The sequence below is a fragment of the Lepidochelys olivacea genome, assembly GCF_965140295.1.
Source record: "Lepidochelys olivacea isolate rLepOli2 genome assembly, chromosome: 8".
NCBI classification, from domain to species: Eukaryota; Metazoa; Chordata; order Testudines; family Cheloniidae; genus Lepidochelys; species Lepidochelys olivacea.
The window spans coordinates 23339226-23357890 of record NC_140418.1 but is presented as its reverse complement, the minus strand read 5'-3'; the positions used below and the strand labels follow the sequence as shown (position 1 = coordinate 23357890).

Genomic DNA, 18665 nt, shown 5'->3' with positions numbered 1-18665 from the left:
TTTCACGAAGCTGTAGGCTGCTGCCCGTGGGGTTCCCCCTATTTCAAAGAGAGGTTTTTAGCTTCAGGCTTGCACTCTTAAGTAATACAACTTTTAGCTGTTTTTACATCAGTATTTTCTACTGTTGGTTAGTGAGCTTCTTTCCCCTCACTGTTTGAAGCTGTGGATCCACAGGGTCCTCTGTGGGTGGGAAAGATGCAGTGAAAGAAACTGATTCCTCTGTACATAAGGGGACCTACAAGCATGCAGCTGCAAGCAGTACAGTGTTTTCTCAAATTCAGTGTGCGATGTGAAGCTCAATCTGGGCCTTCAAAAAGCCCTGTTGAATATTGATCCACTTCCTCTGACAGGTGTTAACTGTTAATCCCTGATGTAACTTTGTTAAAACACTCAACTCGGTATTTAACTAGAAATCTTTGACTTCAGTTGGAAGATGTTTACATGCTTAGAAGTTATACCAAATAAAGACTTTTTGCGATTGTCATTTACATGTAAGAGAAATATGATTCCATAAGTATTCTGTTTACATGTAGAGTCCATCAGTCCAACCCTGTCTGCATAGGACATGCATAATTATTACTACTAGCAGATCCTAATAAGCAATGTTTTGGGTGGTGAAAGGCATTGGCCACTTACTTCCATTTCTGTAGAAACAGCACATAGTAACTCAAATTGGAGGTGCAAGCCATTGTTCTGGAACTTTGACTAAATGAAATACTGCATTTTCTGAACTGTGAACTCTGGTGCCATATTACTCTGGATGGAAATAAACTACTAAGAACATAGTTCAGCTTCTGTGGATACCTACTCAGTAAGGTGTCCCAGTGGATACTTAGTGTATATTTAGACACTGAAATTCTACACTAAGCAGAATAATAGTGAAATGTTTGGGGTATGTTCTGGATACCTGTATTCAGGATATTGTGCTTCGTATTAAGTAGCTTACATAATATATAACCAGTATAGCTATTCTGGAATACTAATGTGCATAAAGTCAGATTGGAGCTTTATTAAACTAATTCCTTCAAATTCTAAGTGAAATATTTCAATTAATCAGGTAGATGATGCATGAAACAAAGATGCTCAGAACTAAGTGGTGCTAAATATTTTAGTAAATGTAGCCAATAGGCTACAAAATGTTTGAACCTTAAACCAAATGATTCCTGTCATGGCTTCTGTGGAACACACATAAGGAATGCTGTATGGGTCTGAACAACAAAAAAAATAAACAGAATATTTTAATTTATAATCAGACCATTGTAGGCTGACTATCAGTGATAACACATCAGAGGTCAATGGACTTCTTGTAAATGATGTGTTAGATCAAATCTGATTCTTTCCTAAAATATCAACTTCCTGTGCTGATTCAAATTAGTGATCATGCATTCTGATAGTTATGCCAAGACACCATGAAATCATAAGTCTTTTCAAGAGACTGAAGGAACATGGTTCACATTCAGTCATTAGATTTAAAACCGTCCTAGTTGGCTTCTCTCTGCAGGAGGCGTTAGCTTGCTAGAAAAGCTTTTTTTCCCCCTTCTACTCCATTCCTCCCCCATGTAGTTTGCAAATGCAGGAAGGGTTCACTGAAGTCCTCCCCATTAAAGTAAACCTCCATGCTATCATTCATTGTTTAAATGCTTGTGTGCATTTGTTTAGTCTGAAGAACACAACAGGCAACTCCTAAATAGGTTCATAATCGTAGAAGAGTGTTTATAACGTATACCCACATTTCTTGCTTTAGTCTTGACTTAATTGACATACAGGCAAAGACTCAAATACTTCACATTTTTGTGGTAGCTCACCCCACTTGAGAACAGAATGCTGAATGTGTACATCATTATTTTCTTCTCGCTACCCTTCAGAGAACTTGAATTTTGATAAACTGATAACTAGAAAAAAGCAAAATCTACATAAATTTATGTGAGATGCTTCTGCAGCTTTTGGTTTTACTGATGTCACTTAACTAGTCTATACATAATTAAAGAGGACACATAATTAGCTCTGAATATTCATTAATTCTCATAGCTTACAGGACTTGCACAAAAACCTTATGAAGTACTTGACCAGTGATGACTTCAAAAAGTTAGTGACATGGTAAACTTGGTAGTATCAGAAATGGTCTTTGTTTTAAAAGTAAGGCTGATTATGCTCCAGAAAGTTTCCTTATTTTGGTACAGGTAATCTGTCTGTGCCCTACTTCTGCTACTTCATGACTGAAACATTCTTCACTCTTCTCTGGGATTGCTAAATCTTTCTTCATTTATTCTGTTTTTAACACTTATTCTAGTCATCCCCTGATACCCTAAGCACCCAGCATTAATACTTGTGCACCCAGCTCATTATCTCAGAGGCTGAAATGACCTCTGACTGATATGTCAAGCTCATTACTTAAATGCAGCAGTGCATTACTATAAAATGTTAATAGGAATAATAAAGTCTTTCCTCAGCTATATATTGCTGAAACAAGGGGACAGGTCCTGATTCCTACTCTGTCACAAAGCCTCAGGAAAGCCAGGTTAACTGTCCCTCTGAGGGGAATTCTTTGGTAGGTGGCAAGAACTGGCGTAGCATTTTCTACATCAACCCCTTCCTGATATTGGTGGGGCTTTTTTGACACAGGCCTGGAACACATGCTGGAGGCTCACATGCAGCCATTTGTAATTTAGAGTAGCTACAGGTCTGCTGTGAATTATGCCAGGCCTGGGCTAAATACCTGGTTTAAGTACTCTTAAACTACCTTTTGCTCTGCCCTCCTCTAGTCCTGTGCCAAGCACAGCTCAATTACATAAGAGGCTCTAGCACAAGATCTTTCCTGCTTTCAGATAAGGACCTAGGGTGTAGTTGTAGGTTGTGTAATTACATCAAAATGAATGAAAAGCTATAGATTACATTGTCCTATGAACAATATAAATCACTCATCACTGGAATTTTTTCTATTTAGCAGATCATAGAAACTGTGGTGTTAACTTCAAGGGATGGCATTCTGTTAAGTAGAAAGTAATATTGTACCTGAGACAGGTTGTTTCTGCATGGAATGCTCTTGCTTAGCTTTACCATTGTGTTTGGATATGAGGACAAACTGAAGATATCACTTGCAGTGTTTGCCACTTTGCATTTATTTCAAACTGAATGGTTAGACAGGCCTTACTTATGTTGCCGAATTGGTTTTGGTTGTTTTAAAAGATGGCATTCATTACAACAAACCTTTTAGACTTGCAGGATGTACTCCAGTTCAGAGCATAGGCCAGTGAAGGTGACTCATGATGTCAAGATTAATCTGAAGAGCGGTGATGTGCTTTTCATCTTTGAACTTTTATAGTGGCATTTTTCTTGTGGTCCTTGTTCACCTTTGCTAATACCAGTTAATCAAAACACTTTCTTTTAGAACTTGTAAACATGTAGAAATTGTACCAAAATTTAAAACCGTTTGCTCTGTTGTTCGTTTGAAACACTCTAGTCTATATAATACAAAGAAACTGAGAGTGGAGCAAAAACACTTAGCAGAACATCTCTTTGAGGTCTTGTGATTAGTGAGTGACTACAGAAATAGAGATGGGACTTGATTTTTATTTTTTATTCAGTACATTGTGTTGTTTCATCTGATAAATTAGTGAAAACTGAATAGTATTTGGCAAGTTACTTGATTAATCACCCTTACTGTATCCCTTGCCTTTGTTAGATCTGCTCTCTTTCTGTCTTTTTCTGCCTTTTTTTCTCCTGCAATAAGAGAGAAATACTGTTTGTCGTCTTCAGTGTTTTCCTTCCTTCCTTTCTCTCTCACCCCTACTCTCTTCTTCTAGTTCTCTCCTTCCCAAACCTTTCCACTACAATTCTCTTTTCTAATTTACCCTGTCAATCTCTTCCTTTCTCCCACCCACATGCTCTCCCCACCCATGCATCCAGACATAGGCTCAGGAACTTTACTAGAGTCCTAATAACCAACAAATTAAACCTATTAATGACCGAGAGATACAAGAAATGGAAGGTAGCCCGTTGCTATGGGGCAGTGTCCAAGTAAGAAGCCAGCACCCATCTAGCTGTTGGAGAAAACTGGCTGTACCGAACCTGATTTGGGAGCTTCGTCTTTCAAGGCAGACAGGGCCAAATTTTGGCTCCACTGAAGTCTTTGTACTAGAAGCGTGGAATCTCCATAGTATTGCCTTATCCCATGTTTGAAAACATTGGGGGAAGTCTTGACTATTGTTAAAATACTATAAACCAGTTCTGACAGTAGCAAGTTACAGCAAACAATGCAATGACTGTTCCTGGTACATCCATTATAAGCACTGCATTTTATAATGGAGAACCCAGCTTCAAAGTGAGTTAATACAATGGACTCTTAAGTTGGTATGTACCTTTATTTAAACACTTCCCAGAACTGTCCCATGGGTCCCGTGCTTCACTAGCCCCTACATTTCACAGAATTTTGAGAGGGAAGAGGATAGGATTTGTTAAGTAGGAACAATTGAGCATCATTACTCCTTGTTTTTGCAGCATCCACTGTGGACTAGGTGTTATGTGGTCTTAAAACAACCCCCCAAAAAAACAATATCCCTGTCTTGAAAATCTTACACTCTATAAAGTGATTTTAAAATTGTTTCTGGTTGCTAGATTTATACTATAGCAATAGAACACTTTCCGGTAAGCACTTGATGACCAAAATAAGAGAGAGGTTACTGAGCGTAAAGCTGACCTTAAATTGAGGCTTCTGATTTTGTCCCTCTTTCAACAAGGTCAGACGAGTGTGATTGAAGTCATTAGGTGAACTACTTATTTGTTACAAACTGTCTAAGTTAGAGCTGTTTGTGGTATTCACATCTTTATATAAACTTGACTGACCTCTGTTAATCTGATGGGACTTAAAAGCCAGCTCTCAGTGTTATTTACCATGGTTCTGCAATACTTGCCTCAAACAAACAAACAAAAACAAAAAACCTAAGAGTAGAGACCTCCATCCTCAAAACTAGCTATTGGGAAGGTTTCCAAACTGTCCGTGCTTGGAATTGGAGGTAAGTGGACCTGGGTGGGAAGTGGAGTTTTTAAAAAATCTATTTAATGGCAGATGGGAGTGAAACCCTGCAACACAACAGAATATAGTTACTTCATAAATTAATTTGCTGTCCTTTGTTTTTTGTTTGAGGAAAGAACCTCTTAATAATAACCCAATATCATCTAATCAAACTATTGTTGTCCTCTTTAGGAAAAATGGCTGGGTTACTGGCTCACTGAGGCAGTAGACAGTTAAGTCTCTGTAAACTAGGGACTAGGAAAAATATAGAACTGGACCCAGGATCTGGGAGTGGGGAGAAAGGGAAGGTGGATTGTAAAATGGCTACTTTTGGTACTTTCTTGTCTGGTTATTGCCACTTGACAATGTAGGCCCTCCTCTTGCTCTGATCTGGTAGCTCTTTGGGGCTGACACTTATCAGAAACCCATGTATGAAGGAGTGGGTAGATGTGGAATGAGTGGATGTAATTTAGCAAGGGAGAGAGGGAAGAATTGAGGAGACAAGATAGAAAAGTAGGCTTTTAAGAATATGCAGGTAATTTTTGTGCGGGAGAGAAATGGAAGAGACCAAATATAGGAGAGGTGGTAAAGAGCATAATTGTGACTGTAGTAAAGGGATTGTATTCCTCTGGTGTCAGAGGCCAGCAGCTGGCTGACTAATTAATCCTACCTGCCACACTTGGGAGAAGACCTGGAGCTTAAAGGGCTGGTCCTCATAAAAAAAGGAGCAGGTAGCAGTAGCCAGTGGAGCAGGGGTGGGGAAACTGAGGGCTGGATCCGGCCCATCAGGGCTTTGGATCTGGCCTGCGGAAACGCCACCCCTGTGGCACTGCGGGCCCCGGGCCGCTCCCGGAAGCGGCCAGCACCACGTCCCTGCGGCTCCGAGAGGGGTGGGGGTGGGGGCAAAGGGTTCTGTGTGCTGCTCTCGCCTGAGGCACTGCCCCCCGCAGCTCCCATTGGCTGGGAATGGAGAACCATGGCCACTGGGAACTTCAGGGGAGGTACCTGCAGGCGAGGGCATCGTGTGGAGCCCTCTTTCCCCCTCCCGCAGGGGCTGCAGGGATGTGGTGCTGGAGCAGCGCAGGGCCAGGGCAGGCAGGGAGCCTGCCCTGGACCTCGTAAGTGCCACTGCTACCCGGAGCCGCTCCAGATAAGCAGTGCCGGGCGGGAGCCCACACCCTGAACCCTTCCTGCACCCTGCTCCCCAACTCGCTGCCCTGAGCTCCGTGCTGCCCCCCTCCTGCACCCTATACCTCATCAGCCTACCCTGAGCCCCCTCATACATCCCACACCCCTCCTCTGCCCCAACTCCTTACCTTGAGCCTCTTCCCGCACCCCACACTCCCTCCCACACCCCAACCCCAGCCCTACATTCATGACCCTGCATGCAATTTCCCCACCCAGATGTGGCCCTCGCGTCAAAAAGTTTGCCCACACATGCAATAGAGGCTGGAGGTACTGTTGACTGGGAAATCCTGTTATCACAAAGGCTCTGAGGTAAAAGTCAGGAACTTTTGGGCTGAGGAACTTATGGGCTTGAGGGACATGCTAAGAAGTTGTTTTGTTGCAGAAACTTGAAATAAAAGAAACTGCAAGAACTGACCCTGTTGGAAATGACCTTCTCACAGAGTCCAGGGCAGGTTCACAGGGAGGGTGCTGGCTCAGCCAGAGCAGAGGGCTATAAAACAGGCTTCAATCCTTTACACCTTTTCCCCTACATTATTGTAAAGAGAGAACACGTTGGAAAATGCAGGGAAAAAAACCTTTATCTTTAAGAAAAATAGCATTTTTAAAAATAATTAAATGGAAAGCTTATCGAGGCTTTTTAGTTACCATTATCAAGAGTACAGCTCTCTTGTCCTTTTAAATTGTAGGATCTTGGTGCATGGCAGCTAATGTACAGTACTACCATATCTTGTCTGGTAGGTTTACTTCTTGGGATAATGTCTATTGTAGGCATTTTTCAAATCCTGATACCTTAATCTAACTGATCAAAAAGTGGATAAAGATCTTCCTTTCCAGTATGGAAGAAACATAATGGTCCATTTGGTGGACCTTTAAGGCAGTTAGAATCAGATTTTTAAACATGAGTCCCACAGTGGATTTATGCCTGATGTACTCTTTCTTCAAATAACTGTAGCAGTATTTGTTCTTTTCTGTGTGTGTGTGTGTGTGTGTGTGTGTGTGTATACAGTGTCTGAAGCCTTCAATAATGCATCAGAGAAATAGTTAAAATGAACAGTGTTCTTCTGAATTAATGGAGGAATGTCTAAACTTTAGATATTAAGCAGGTAGAGGACTCTGAACTGAATTTCAAAGGGAATCTAGTTTATTTTGTGGGGAAGGGAAGAACAATACACACTAGCATGTGTAGAGGTTCACTGTAGTGCTTAAACTGTTAACATGCTATTTATAGCTCAAAGGTCAGATGAACAGTAGCTGGTGTGTAGGTAACAGTAATGACTATGTCAGTTTTCTGTAAGTTTTCAGGTGTTTACTTTCAGCACTTTTGTGGAAACCAAACTCATTGAGGTTGCTCTTCCTCTACAACTGGGAGGAATAATGGCCCATGTGAGTTTGGATGTGGCATATTCATTTCAACTTTATCTGAAAATTGCTTTGTTTATAACCTATAACTTTTTTAAACCACATTTAATCAGTATGCATTAAAGTAAATCAGTAAAGACTTGTGTTGACAATGTAAGGAATCTTCTAGCACATACAACGCCCTGTTTCATAATAGAGCAGCAAGAAATGAAAGGCATTACATAGGCATTTGTTCAAACAGCCTGCTTCTTGCAACAGTTTGAAGCATTCAGCATGTTTGCATTTAGTTAAGGTGTATTGGTAAGTGACACCTGTCTGTAAGTACCTAACTTATTTACTGCAATTATGCACTTAGTTCATGTTGAAAAGAAAGAATGGTACAGCCAACACTAATGCATGCTGCATGACAGTCTCTCATCTATGGGCTTGAGCAATGGTTCGCTCAAGTTAATGCACTGGAGCGGTTGGATTAGCAGCTAATGAGTTGTAACTATCTGTTAATCCCCACTGCATTATTAACTCCTGGGAACCTCAGTAGCACTTGAGCTTCAAATCATATCCCTAATGGTCTAGCTAGCTTGAGTTTAAAATGCCACTTAACTTGAGCTAGAGATCTTGTGTGTGAATTGGAGTCAAGTTAGGGGCAAAACTTGAGTGATACCTTAAGCTAATAAGGCAGTGAAGACAGGCTGTGTACTGTTGATATTTAAAATGTAAACACAAATGGAAAAGGGTTTAACCCTACATGCATCAGGGATATTTGAAAGTGGTTAGGTGGTTATGAAACTTGGGAAATTACCACTTCTCCCACTTGCTTTTGCCTCAGAGGTGTTGTAGAATGACAAAACATGGCTTTCTCTCTATAGCATGTGTCAGGAAATGTTACATGCCTCTGGGTGGTCACTGCAGAAGCATGTTGCCCAGTCAAAATTGAGCCAATGCCTACTGCTCTTTCAGGGATTTCTTTTCCATTGTATTAGAATTAAGCGTTTGAGTCTCCTGCACATACTCCACCAAAAGAGTTGTAGCTACAGTATAAATCTTAAAACTTGACTAGGGCTAGCTGGGAGAAATAGAATGGCTTAAGACATGGTGTGCAGTAGGGGGAAGAAAAGGGAGAGCATATTTGTATCAAGTGTATTGAAGTAACAAGGATATCTTTGCCAGAACAGACCCAAAGTTGCTTGGCATTCTGTCTCAGACTGTACGTAATGCATCAAATGATCAAGTACTGTTCTTAAGGAAAACTTCTTGTGTATTAAGCATGAAGGTTGCTATCGCTTACATTTTATTTTATCCATTATAACAGGTACTAGCATGTATATACTGAATACTTTTAAAACATACTGAATCTGCTTTGATAACTCTAAAAAAAATTCTAAATATTTTTGTATTGCACAAAAGACTTCTAGGAATTTTGTGTCTCATTTGGATTAGCATGCAATTTAATTTGTGCTGACTTTGTGGGGAGGTGATAAATCCACTCTCCTTTGGAATTAGCTATCTCTCAGCATTCATTTTCTGTCGAACTACAAAGTAGATCCTGTTTCTATTAGTGAGATCTTGAGACTAGACTACAGTAATGTGTGTTTAGGGCTTCTTGTGGTAACCACTTAAACTGTAGCTTCAGAAATTGATACTATTGTGTAAGATTTGTTCATGAGTCTGGAGCCTGTGTTCACTGACTAAGGGCTTGGCTACACTTACATTTTATAGCCCTCTAACTTGCTGGCTCAGGGGTGTGAAAAATCACCCCCCTGAGCGCAGCAAGTCAGAGCGCTTTAAAGCACTAGTGTAAATAGGCTCCGAGTGCTGGGAGCTAATCCCCTCGTAGAGGTAGACTATCAGGAGCGCTGGGAGCTCGCGCGTGGTCACACTTGCACTTCAAAGCGCTGCCACGGGAGCGCTCCCGCAACAGCGGTTTGAAGTTTCCAGTGTAGCCATGCCCTTATACAAACTATATATTGTTAAACTTATAGGTCCAGTGTCTTGTTTTGAGGAAAAATAAAACTACATTCTTAGACTCTGGATAGATAGCTAAAATGTCTTTAAAAATAGCAGTTCCTTAGCATGGACGTCTTAAAAATATCTTGTTTCAGTGTAGTAAAAAATGAAGACACTTAAAATTCTTTTTTTTCCCCTTTAAGGTTTGGACCCCATGGAATCCCTGTGACCATATTTCCTAAAAGGGAATACAAGGATAAACCTGAAGCCATGCAGCTCCAAAGTAAACCATTCCAAGATGAGACACAGGTGAAGTGTGAAGCCAGTGGTGCAGTCCCTGATAACTCCTCTTCTCCCATTCAGCCATCAGAACCTAGCCTCGCTAAAAGCCTATGGACTTCTAAACCACCTCCCCTCTTCCATGAGGGAGCGCCATATCCTCCTCCATTGTTTATCAGGGACACGTATAACCAATCAATACCTCAGCCTCCGCCCCGAAAAATTAAGCGGCCCAAACGGAAAATGTACAGGGAGGAACCCACTTCTATTATGAATGCTATCAAATTACGACCCAGGCAGGTCTTATGTGACAAATGTAAAAACAGTGTTGTTGCAGAAAAAAAAGAAATTAAAAAAAGTGGCAATGCAAGTGACTGCTTAAAATATGAGGATCATAAAAAGCGAAGGAATGAGAGTGTGACTACTGTGAATAAAAGACTTAAAACTGACCATAAAGTAGATGGAAAAAGCCAAAATGAAAGCCAGAAAAGAAATGCTGTGGTCAAAGTTTCAAATATTGCCCACAGCAGAAGCAAAGTAGTTAAAGTTTCTGCTCAAGCAAACACTTCGAAAGCTCAGTTAAATACTAAAAAAGTTCTCCAGAGCAAAAACATGGATCATGCAAAAGCTCGGGAAGTTTTGAAAATGGCCAAAGAAAAGGCACAAAAGAAACAGAGTGCAACTTCCACTTCCAAAAATGCACATTCAAAGGTCCATTTCACACGGCGTCTTCAGAACACCAGCTCAGGTTCCCTCCCACCCCGATTGCGTTTAAAACCACAAAGGTACCGGAATGAAGAAAACGACTCATCTCTCAAGACAGGACTTGAGAAAATACGGAGTGGCAAGATGGCAACTAAGCCCCAGTCTCGCTGCTCCTCCACCCGCTCAGCAGGTGAGGCCCCTTCAGAAAATCAGAGCCCCTCAGAAGGCCCTGAAGAGGCCAGCAGTGAGGTTCAGGACACAAGTGAAGTGCATGTAACTGTTGATCAGGATGAACACCAGACATTGGGCAAGAGAGGCAGCAAAAGCAATATAACGGTTTACATGACCCTTAATCAAAAGAAATCTGACTCTTCCAGTGCATCAGTGTGTAGTAGTGATAGCACAGATGATTTGAAATCCACCAACTCTGAGTGTAGTTCTACTGAAAGCTTTGATTTTCCTCCAGGCAGCATGCATGCACCTTCCTCTTCCTCCTCCTCCTCCTCCTCTTCAAAGGAAGAGAAAAAGCTCAGTAATTCCTTGAAAATGAAAGTCTTTTCCAAAAACGTCTCTAAATGTGTCACACCAGATGGCAGGACCATATGTGTAGGGGACATTGTTTGGGCCAAGATTTATGGCTTCCCTTGGTGGCCAGCCCGTATTCTTACTATAACTGTGAGCCGGAAAGATAATGGCCTTTTAGTTCGACAGGAGGCCCGCATTTCGTGGTTTGGGTCCCCAACAACATCTTTTCTTGCTCTTTCACAACTGTCCCCCTTTTTAGAAAACTTTCAGTCGCGCTTTAATAAGAAGAGAAAGGGCCTTTACCGCAAGGCCATCACAGAGGCCGCTAAGGCTGCTAAGCAGCTGACTCCCGAAGTTCGGGCCCTGCTGACACAGTTTGAAACGTGAACGTGGAAAGTAAGGTAGGCAAGAATTTGGAGGCTCCACAAAATTTATAGCCTAGTTAGAGAACTACCATGAAGGACTTGGCCAATTCAGAACGTTGCACTCAGTTGGCTGCTCTTTTTATACTAAAATTGTTCTGATTTGTAGCAGTTTCTTAAAAGTTAAACTAAACAAATTGAACATGCAATCAAAATTAATCTAAAGTGAGAACTTCAGTATTTTTCAAATGAGAATCTTTTTTTAAATTAAAAACTCCTCCCATGCATAGGAGCCATAGCCTCAGCTGAAAGGCAGTTTATTTGCAGGGAATTTTTAGTAGTTTCTAGCCGGTATGTATCTAGTCACTATATGGCAAAGGGTAAACAAGGGATGGAAGTAATAGCTGTGACCTGGGTGGCCCACCAGGGGAAGTGCAGAACCTTAAGTCCTGTTTATATTGGCCTTTAAACCTTGTTTCAACACTTCTGCATTAAGTAGTTTCTATACATATAGCTGGTCAGTGTGAATGGGGCCAAAGTGAGTTCAAACCATATTTAAAAACATGCTTGGTTTCATCCACACTGGCCAGTTTAAATTATGTTAGAAACCAATTTAACTAAACCCTTTAAACAGAGTTTAAAGGCCAGATTAAATGGGGTCTTGGTGACCACTTTTTTCCCAAACGCTCAGCCTTTCTATGCACACAGGGGCACAAGTACGACACTTCAGGGTCTGACAAGCTGAGGGGATGCCTCTTGCCCAAAGGCAAAGCTGAAATGTTTCTCAGAATTTTGGGATCAAGGGCTGTTAATGCTGCATAGGTGTGAATCATAACTTCCTGTCTTTCTTCCACTGAAAAATCTTCCAGGCCACTTGTCTGGGAGTTTAGAGCAAGAGAGGTTTTGTTTGAATGTGTAAATAATTGATTGCTGAAATTAGTCAGATTTTCTTCTGACTGGTTGTTACTAAATTCTTAGGATACGTCCTAGTAAATTACACTTTGTGAATTGTCAGATGTGTAATTGTTGCATTTTGGATGTATCTAACTTCATATTTTTTTTTAATATTTCCGTTTTAAGGTATCTGTTTGCAGGTCAGAAAATGAGAATATGTAATTGTGTAATGCTCTGAAATGTACAAAAACTGTAAATAAAATCGACTAAATCTGAATTACTTGTGTGTGTTTCTCAAAAAGCTTTGAAAATTTTTTAGGGTGTTTTCTGTGTACATGATATTTAGAGGAGAGACACCCTTTAAAATGTAAATTCGTTCTCATTCAGCACTTTTAAAAGATTGTTTGCTGTAAAGTACTATTGGTATATACTTAGGGTTCTAATTTTGAGACTAAGCATTCATCTATTTCCCCAAAAACTGGCTCTTGTAGAGAGCTCTTGCCTTAGATAAAGCTTGTCAAATTATTTCTCCATAAATTCAGTTCTGTTCCATAGATTTGAATTATAGACAGAAAATATGACTTATACAGTAGGGAAATGTTTTCAATCACCATTTTTTTCATCTGTCAAAAGCTAATTAAGCCCAATCTCCACTATTGTTAGCTACTCTTGCATGTCTGTTGCTCAGTGTTGGGGCATTTTCATGCAGTTGATCTACATTTTTCCTTCCTAGTTTTGGTCTGTACCTGACCATTTGAGTTAATATCTTTTTTTTTTTTTCCCCCCTGTTTCAGCTTTGTACGATCTTGTGAAGAATTTGGCTGCATTCATTCCAGAACAATTCCCATCCCAAGTTTTTCCATTTTGCCCATATTGGCAAAGCAGAGATGAGGAATACAAATTTAAACTTAAATTGAATGTAGTTGTAAAACTAAAATACACAGTGTCAGGATTTAATGATTGAACCCATTAAAGAATCTTTATTGTGATGCAGTTTTAGAAGATTAATATGCCGCCTTGCAACTGACAAGTCAGTTGGTTTCCAAAACACTGAGTTTCTTCCAACCGTGTTCAGTTACTCTGATATCACATTCATGTAACTATTGAATATCTAGTATGTTTTCTAAAAAAACCCAAAAACCACACACACATACATATTGGTCCAAATTGATTTTGCTCGGATGCTAATTAACTTTCCAACTATACTAGGTTTTTTCCCTGAACAATTAAACAAATTCCAAGAGGTCAGTCAATGCTTTTTGAAAGTAATAAACACACAATGAAAATTTTCATAATGTGAAATCCTGTTTCACTCTGGTATTATATATTCTTTCCTGCAAACAGAAACAATTACAGTATTTCAGTAAATAAGCCTTACTTTGTGATTTAAAGCAGGCTGTTTTCAGAAGACAAAAAATTCACACTGTGGTTTTTTTAGACATCTCTAGATGTATAGAGCAGATTGATATCTAGTTTGTCAGGCACCTCAAAATGAAGTGATCCCACATCATAAAAGCCATCTGATGTTCTGAGCCAAAAATCTGAGGTAAAATACTTGGATATTTAATTCGCTGCAACTTTCTAAAATATTTAGAACTTTTGGATAGTATCTTCTGTAATACATATAAGAGTAGCATAGTACTAGCATATATAGTCAGTTTGCTCAGAGACTTCGTTCAGTGAGATGGGAAAGAAACAATCTATTTCAAATATAAGTTCACAAGAACCTCTGTGTGCTTGTCTTACGGAATGAGTGGTCATGACACACACACACTTTGTCTTTATAGTGAATTACTTTTTGTAGAACAGATAGCACAAATCTTGCACATGTAATATCAAGAACAAAAACTGTTCTCTAGTACTTAGTCTCATAACCTAAAACCCGTCAGTTCTTTGCACCACAGTACTTTATATGAATTGCCTAAAATGCTTGCTTTCACCACTGTCTTCTTTTTAAACCCTGGAAAAGTAGCTGTGGTGTACTCTCCGTCCAAAGATTTAGTTGAGTTAGTGGTGGAGCAAATGTTAAGGATTGATAAAATTTTTTAACTGTAGACAGCTGCAATTGTATCTCATACCTTATTATCCTGACCTTGGGGACTATTAAGTGGTGGAAAATTTGAGGTTAATCCAATGCAACCTGCTCTGTATTTGCCAGAAATTGTGTAATGTGCTCACCAGATCCCAATGGATGTTTCCACTTGTGAGCACAGGCTGTGCTGTACCTGTGGTTTTCAGTATATTCACAATCTAATACACCTCTACCCTGATATAACGCAACCTGATATAACACGAATTCGGATATAATGCGGTAAAGCAGTGCTCTGGGGGTCACGGCTGCACGCTCCGGCAGATCAGCGTGTCTGGCTCCAACACGTTGCTCTGAACGGCATGTTAAGGGTGCTGGGCTGGGGCCGAGGGGATGGATAAGGGACCGGAGGTCTCGGGGGCAGTCGGGACAGGGAGCAGGCAGGGTTGGATGGTTCGGAGGTTCTGGGGGTAGGGCAGTCGGGATGGGGAAAGGGGGAGTTGGATAGGGCGTGGGAGTCCCTGGGGGCCTGTCAGGGGGCAGGGGTGTGGTTAAGGGTCGGGGCAGTCAAGGGACAGGAACGGGGGGGTTGGGTAGGGGGTGGGGTCCTGGGGGTGATTAGGGATGGGGGGGGTCTCTGGAGGGGGCGGTCAGGGGAGAAGGAGCAGGGGTCTTAGAGGATGGGGTCTTGGGAGGGGTGGTTGGGGCAGGAGGTCTCTGGAGGGGGTAGTCGGGGGACAAAGAGCTGGGGGGGTTGGATGGGTTGGGGGGTTCTGAGGAGTCAGGGGGCAGGAGGTGACTATTAATAACGGAAATGCTCGAGCCAAAGCAAGTTCGATATAACGCAGTTTCACCTATAACACGGTAAGATTTTTTTTGGCTCCCGAGGACCCTGTTATATCAGGGTAGAGGTGTATCTTTAAATCAATTTTAGATCATTTTAATGACTCTCAAATACCTGATAGTAGGTGCATTTGTTTTTACAGTGCTGGGATGGTGCATCCTGTGTAACTAAGCTATGTAATTGTTAGCGCACATGGTACTGCTGGAATCATAGAATAATAGTTAGAAGGGACCGAAAGGGTCATCTAGTCTAACCCCCTGCCAAGATGCAGAATTTGTTGTGGCTACACCATACAAGACAAATGGCTATCCAGCCTCCTTTTCAAAATCTCCAGCGAAGGAGCTTCCACAACCTCTCTATGCAGTCTTTTTCTTTGTCCTACTGTTCTTACAATTAGGAAGTTTTCCCTGAGATTTAATCTAAATCTATGCTGTAGTTTGAACCAATTGCCTCTTGTCCTGCTGTCTGTGGCAAGAGAGAACAACTTTTCTGCATATATATATATATATATTTTATGGCAGCCTTTCAAGTATTTGAAGACTGCTATCATGCCCCCCCTCAATCTCCTCTCTTTCAAACTAAACATACCCGGTTCCTTCAGCCTTTGCTCATATGGCTTGCATTCCATCCCTTTGATCGTCTTTGTTGCTCGCCTCTGGATCCTTTTCAGTATCTCCACGTCCTTTCTATACACTGGTGACCAGAATTGGACACAGTACTCCAGCTGAGGACTAACCAGTGCCAAAGTGAAAATGTACTATTTGATCATCTGTCAGCAACCTGTGTATTATGAAGGAAAGTGTTATGCTGCAGTAAAGGGTAGCGGTGACTTGACTAACTTGCTGCCAGCCTAAGAGAATACATCACAGCCAGTGGATTATGGGGTTTGCAGTTCTTTTTCAGTACAGCTGTTATCTACCCAAATTATTTCAAGTGAGAAAATAGGTGTCAGCCATGAATGTGGATACAAAACGTAACTTTCTTTGAAGGCCTCTAAAGCTAAATTAGAAGCATCTGATGTGAAGGGGAGAGAATATAATCCCAATAAATCCCTGTAAGTACCGTTGTCTCAGAGGTTTGGAGTAAAAATACAGTCATTCATCCACATATGAAATTGAATGTGAATGTTGTTTGCATCTTCTATTGAGCAAAGTTCTACAGGAAATTAAAAACAAATGTTTAAGAACTCTATTTCATTAAATCTCTATGAGCTATAACTTTCAATACAGATATTTAAATGACAACATTCATGCTACTTAGCTTCTAATACTTGACTAGTAAAACAGTTTCTTCATTCGATTTCAGGATTGAAAGGATTTTTATTTGGCTAAACTGTATTAGGTCTAAGAAACTTCAAGATTTTTCAGGGTATGATAAAACCACATTTAAAAAAAAAAGTGTCTTGTTCTCAGGGTAGCCAGGCTCACCTTAATGGATCATGCCAATAGAAAATTGACATAAGACTTGTAACATGCAATGCCAGCTTAAGGTGCAATGCAAGCTACCACACTTTCTTAAATTTTGAAATGCCACAAGACTTGCATGCTGCGCTTCAACTTTTGCTTTTGGATGTACAATAGGATCACTTAAGTGGACCAGAGTAGCAGTAGGAAGGTGTATCATGATGTCATCCTGATGGGTGTTTTGTGAAGCAGTATATGGAAATAGAATTGGTCTATTTCCTGAGGAGATTAGGAAACAAGCTAATAACCAAGAACAAGCAATGAACTATAATAGGTTAATTCAGCTCCTGTCTCCTTTCATTTACAATTTATTCAAATGGATAATTACAAGAAGGGGCATAAAATATACCTGAGATTATACAGGCAACGATATGAATAGGAACAGCAGGTACATTGTCATATAAATGACTAAACACGAAGTAACAAGCGTATTAGCAGTCCATTGTTAGGGGGATAGAAGTTAACTATTTTGTGCAATAAATCAGGGGTTTTTCGCCTTCCTCTGTAGCATGGGGCATGGGTCACTTGCTGGAGGATTCTCTGCACTTGGAGTCTTTAAACCCATGATTTGAGGACTTCAATAGCTCTGACATAGGTGAGAGGTTTATTGCAGGAGTGGGTGGGTGAGATTCTGTGGCTTGCGTTGTGCAGGAGGTCAGACTAGATGATCATAATGGTCCCTTCTGACCTTAATATCTATGAGTCTGAGTTAGTAAACATGGAGGTGAGCAAAGTTACACACAACACTTACAATAATGAAAGGTTGAGATGAGATATCATGTCCGTTTATTTTCACCTAGGTGTTGTAAAGGTAGCCATAAGAACTGGGTGTTGTGGGACTAGAAGGAGAGCAAAGCTGAATGGCACACAGGATCAAGAATAATGTGGTAAGGAGTGGCTTGGGTTGCTTGTAGGGATATAGTTTGTTCCACTGACATAAGCACTACTGTGCACGTCACTATGTCAGCAGAAGAATTCCCACCGACATAGCTTCTGCTGCTCGCAGAGTGCTTTTTTTTTTTAATGCCAACAGGAGAGCTCCTGTCAGCATAGAGCGTCTTCACCAGATGCAGTGCAGCAGCACAGCGGTATCGGTACAGCTGCAGCGCTGTATGTATAGACATGGCCAAAGACACCACCTTATTCATCTGTGTAGGCTCCCCACATCATTGATCTGTGTGGGGGGGGGGAGAGCTGGTGCTTCAGGGATGTTACTCCCCATCCTGTGAAGGTGGAGACTGGATGTTTTATTTTTCTCCTTCAACCCTCAATCCAAAGAAGCTGGTGCAGAGGGTAAGTAAGAGGCACAAGGTATAGTTTGGACCAAAGGGGAAGCAGGGATCAAATGGTGACTCTGAATCAAAATATGGTGCCTAATGTGCTCCTGGGGTAGCCCAGGGCTTGTAGGTAACTCCATGATCTAGTCCTTAGGGAGCAGGTTCAGGTCCTGCTTCTGCATTATCATCAATAATAGATTCTGCAACTAGAACTCAGTTTAATGATGGTGATACACAAACTAAATTCTGCTTACTCTCCCACCTGTATTTGCTTTGTATTTGTGATAACAGGTGTATAAAATAGGGAAGACTTACTGTGATACAGCACAAATCTCTATTGAATTAGAAGTTATTGCTTTTCTGATTCTAACTGTGCCTAGACTTTTTGCTGGGCTCTGGAGAAGATATTTATATTTATGGTTGGTATTTGATTATGCCCTGCCAGCATTTCAAAATTGTAGATACCGTGAAACAAGTTCTGATAGTTCCTCTGAAGATGAGCCAAATTGTAGGTGTCTAAGAAGAGTTAGCTTGAGTCTAAGGTGTAATGATGTCTTTGCTCAGGTGTGGCCAAACTGCAGCTCCCGAGCCACATGCGGCTCTTTTACAGTTAAAGTGCAGCTTGTGGAGCCCCGCACGTCCCTCCCCCACATTCACCCTTCTACCAGACTGGGGAAAGGGGGGGAAGCTAGGGGCTTCTGCCCTGCGGCATGGTGGACGCACCTGTCAGGGCTTAGGACACACCTGACTGGGCTCAGGGCTTCAGCAGGAGCGGGGCTGAAGCC

General features: G+C 41.1%; 1 protein-coding gene across 7 annotated transcripts in view; it reads left to right on the top strand.

The window, feature by feature from the left end:
- The window catches only part of PWWP2A (PWWP domain containing 2A), a 47205-nt gene that overhangs the window by 15767 nt on the left and 12773 nt on the right, over window positions 1-18665 (top strand). For 4 of the 7 annotated variants that reach the window (XM_084636228.1, XM_084636231.1, XM_084636229.1 and 1 more), the window contains one exon: window positions 9706-12563. In XM_084636228.1, the coding sequence (XP_084492354.1) occupies window positions 9706-11398 (1693 nt within the window). In that variant the 3' untranslated portion in view covers window positions 11399-12563. Of the gene's footprint in view, window positions 1-9705; window positions 12564-18665 lie in introns of those variants that run through there. The other 3 variants (XM_084636226.1, XM_084636227.1, XM_084636225.1) reach the window with 2 other exon arrangements.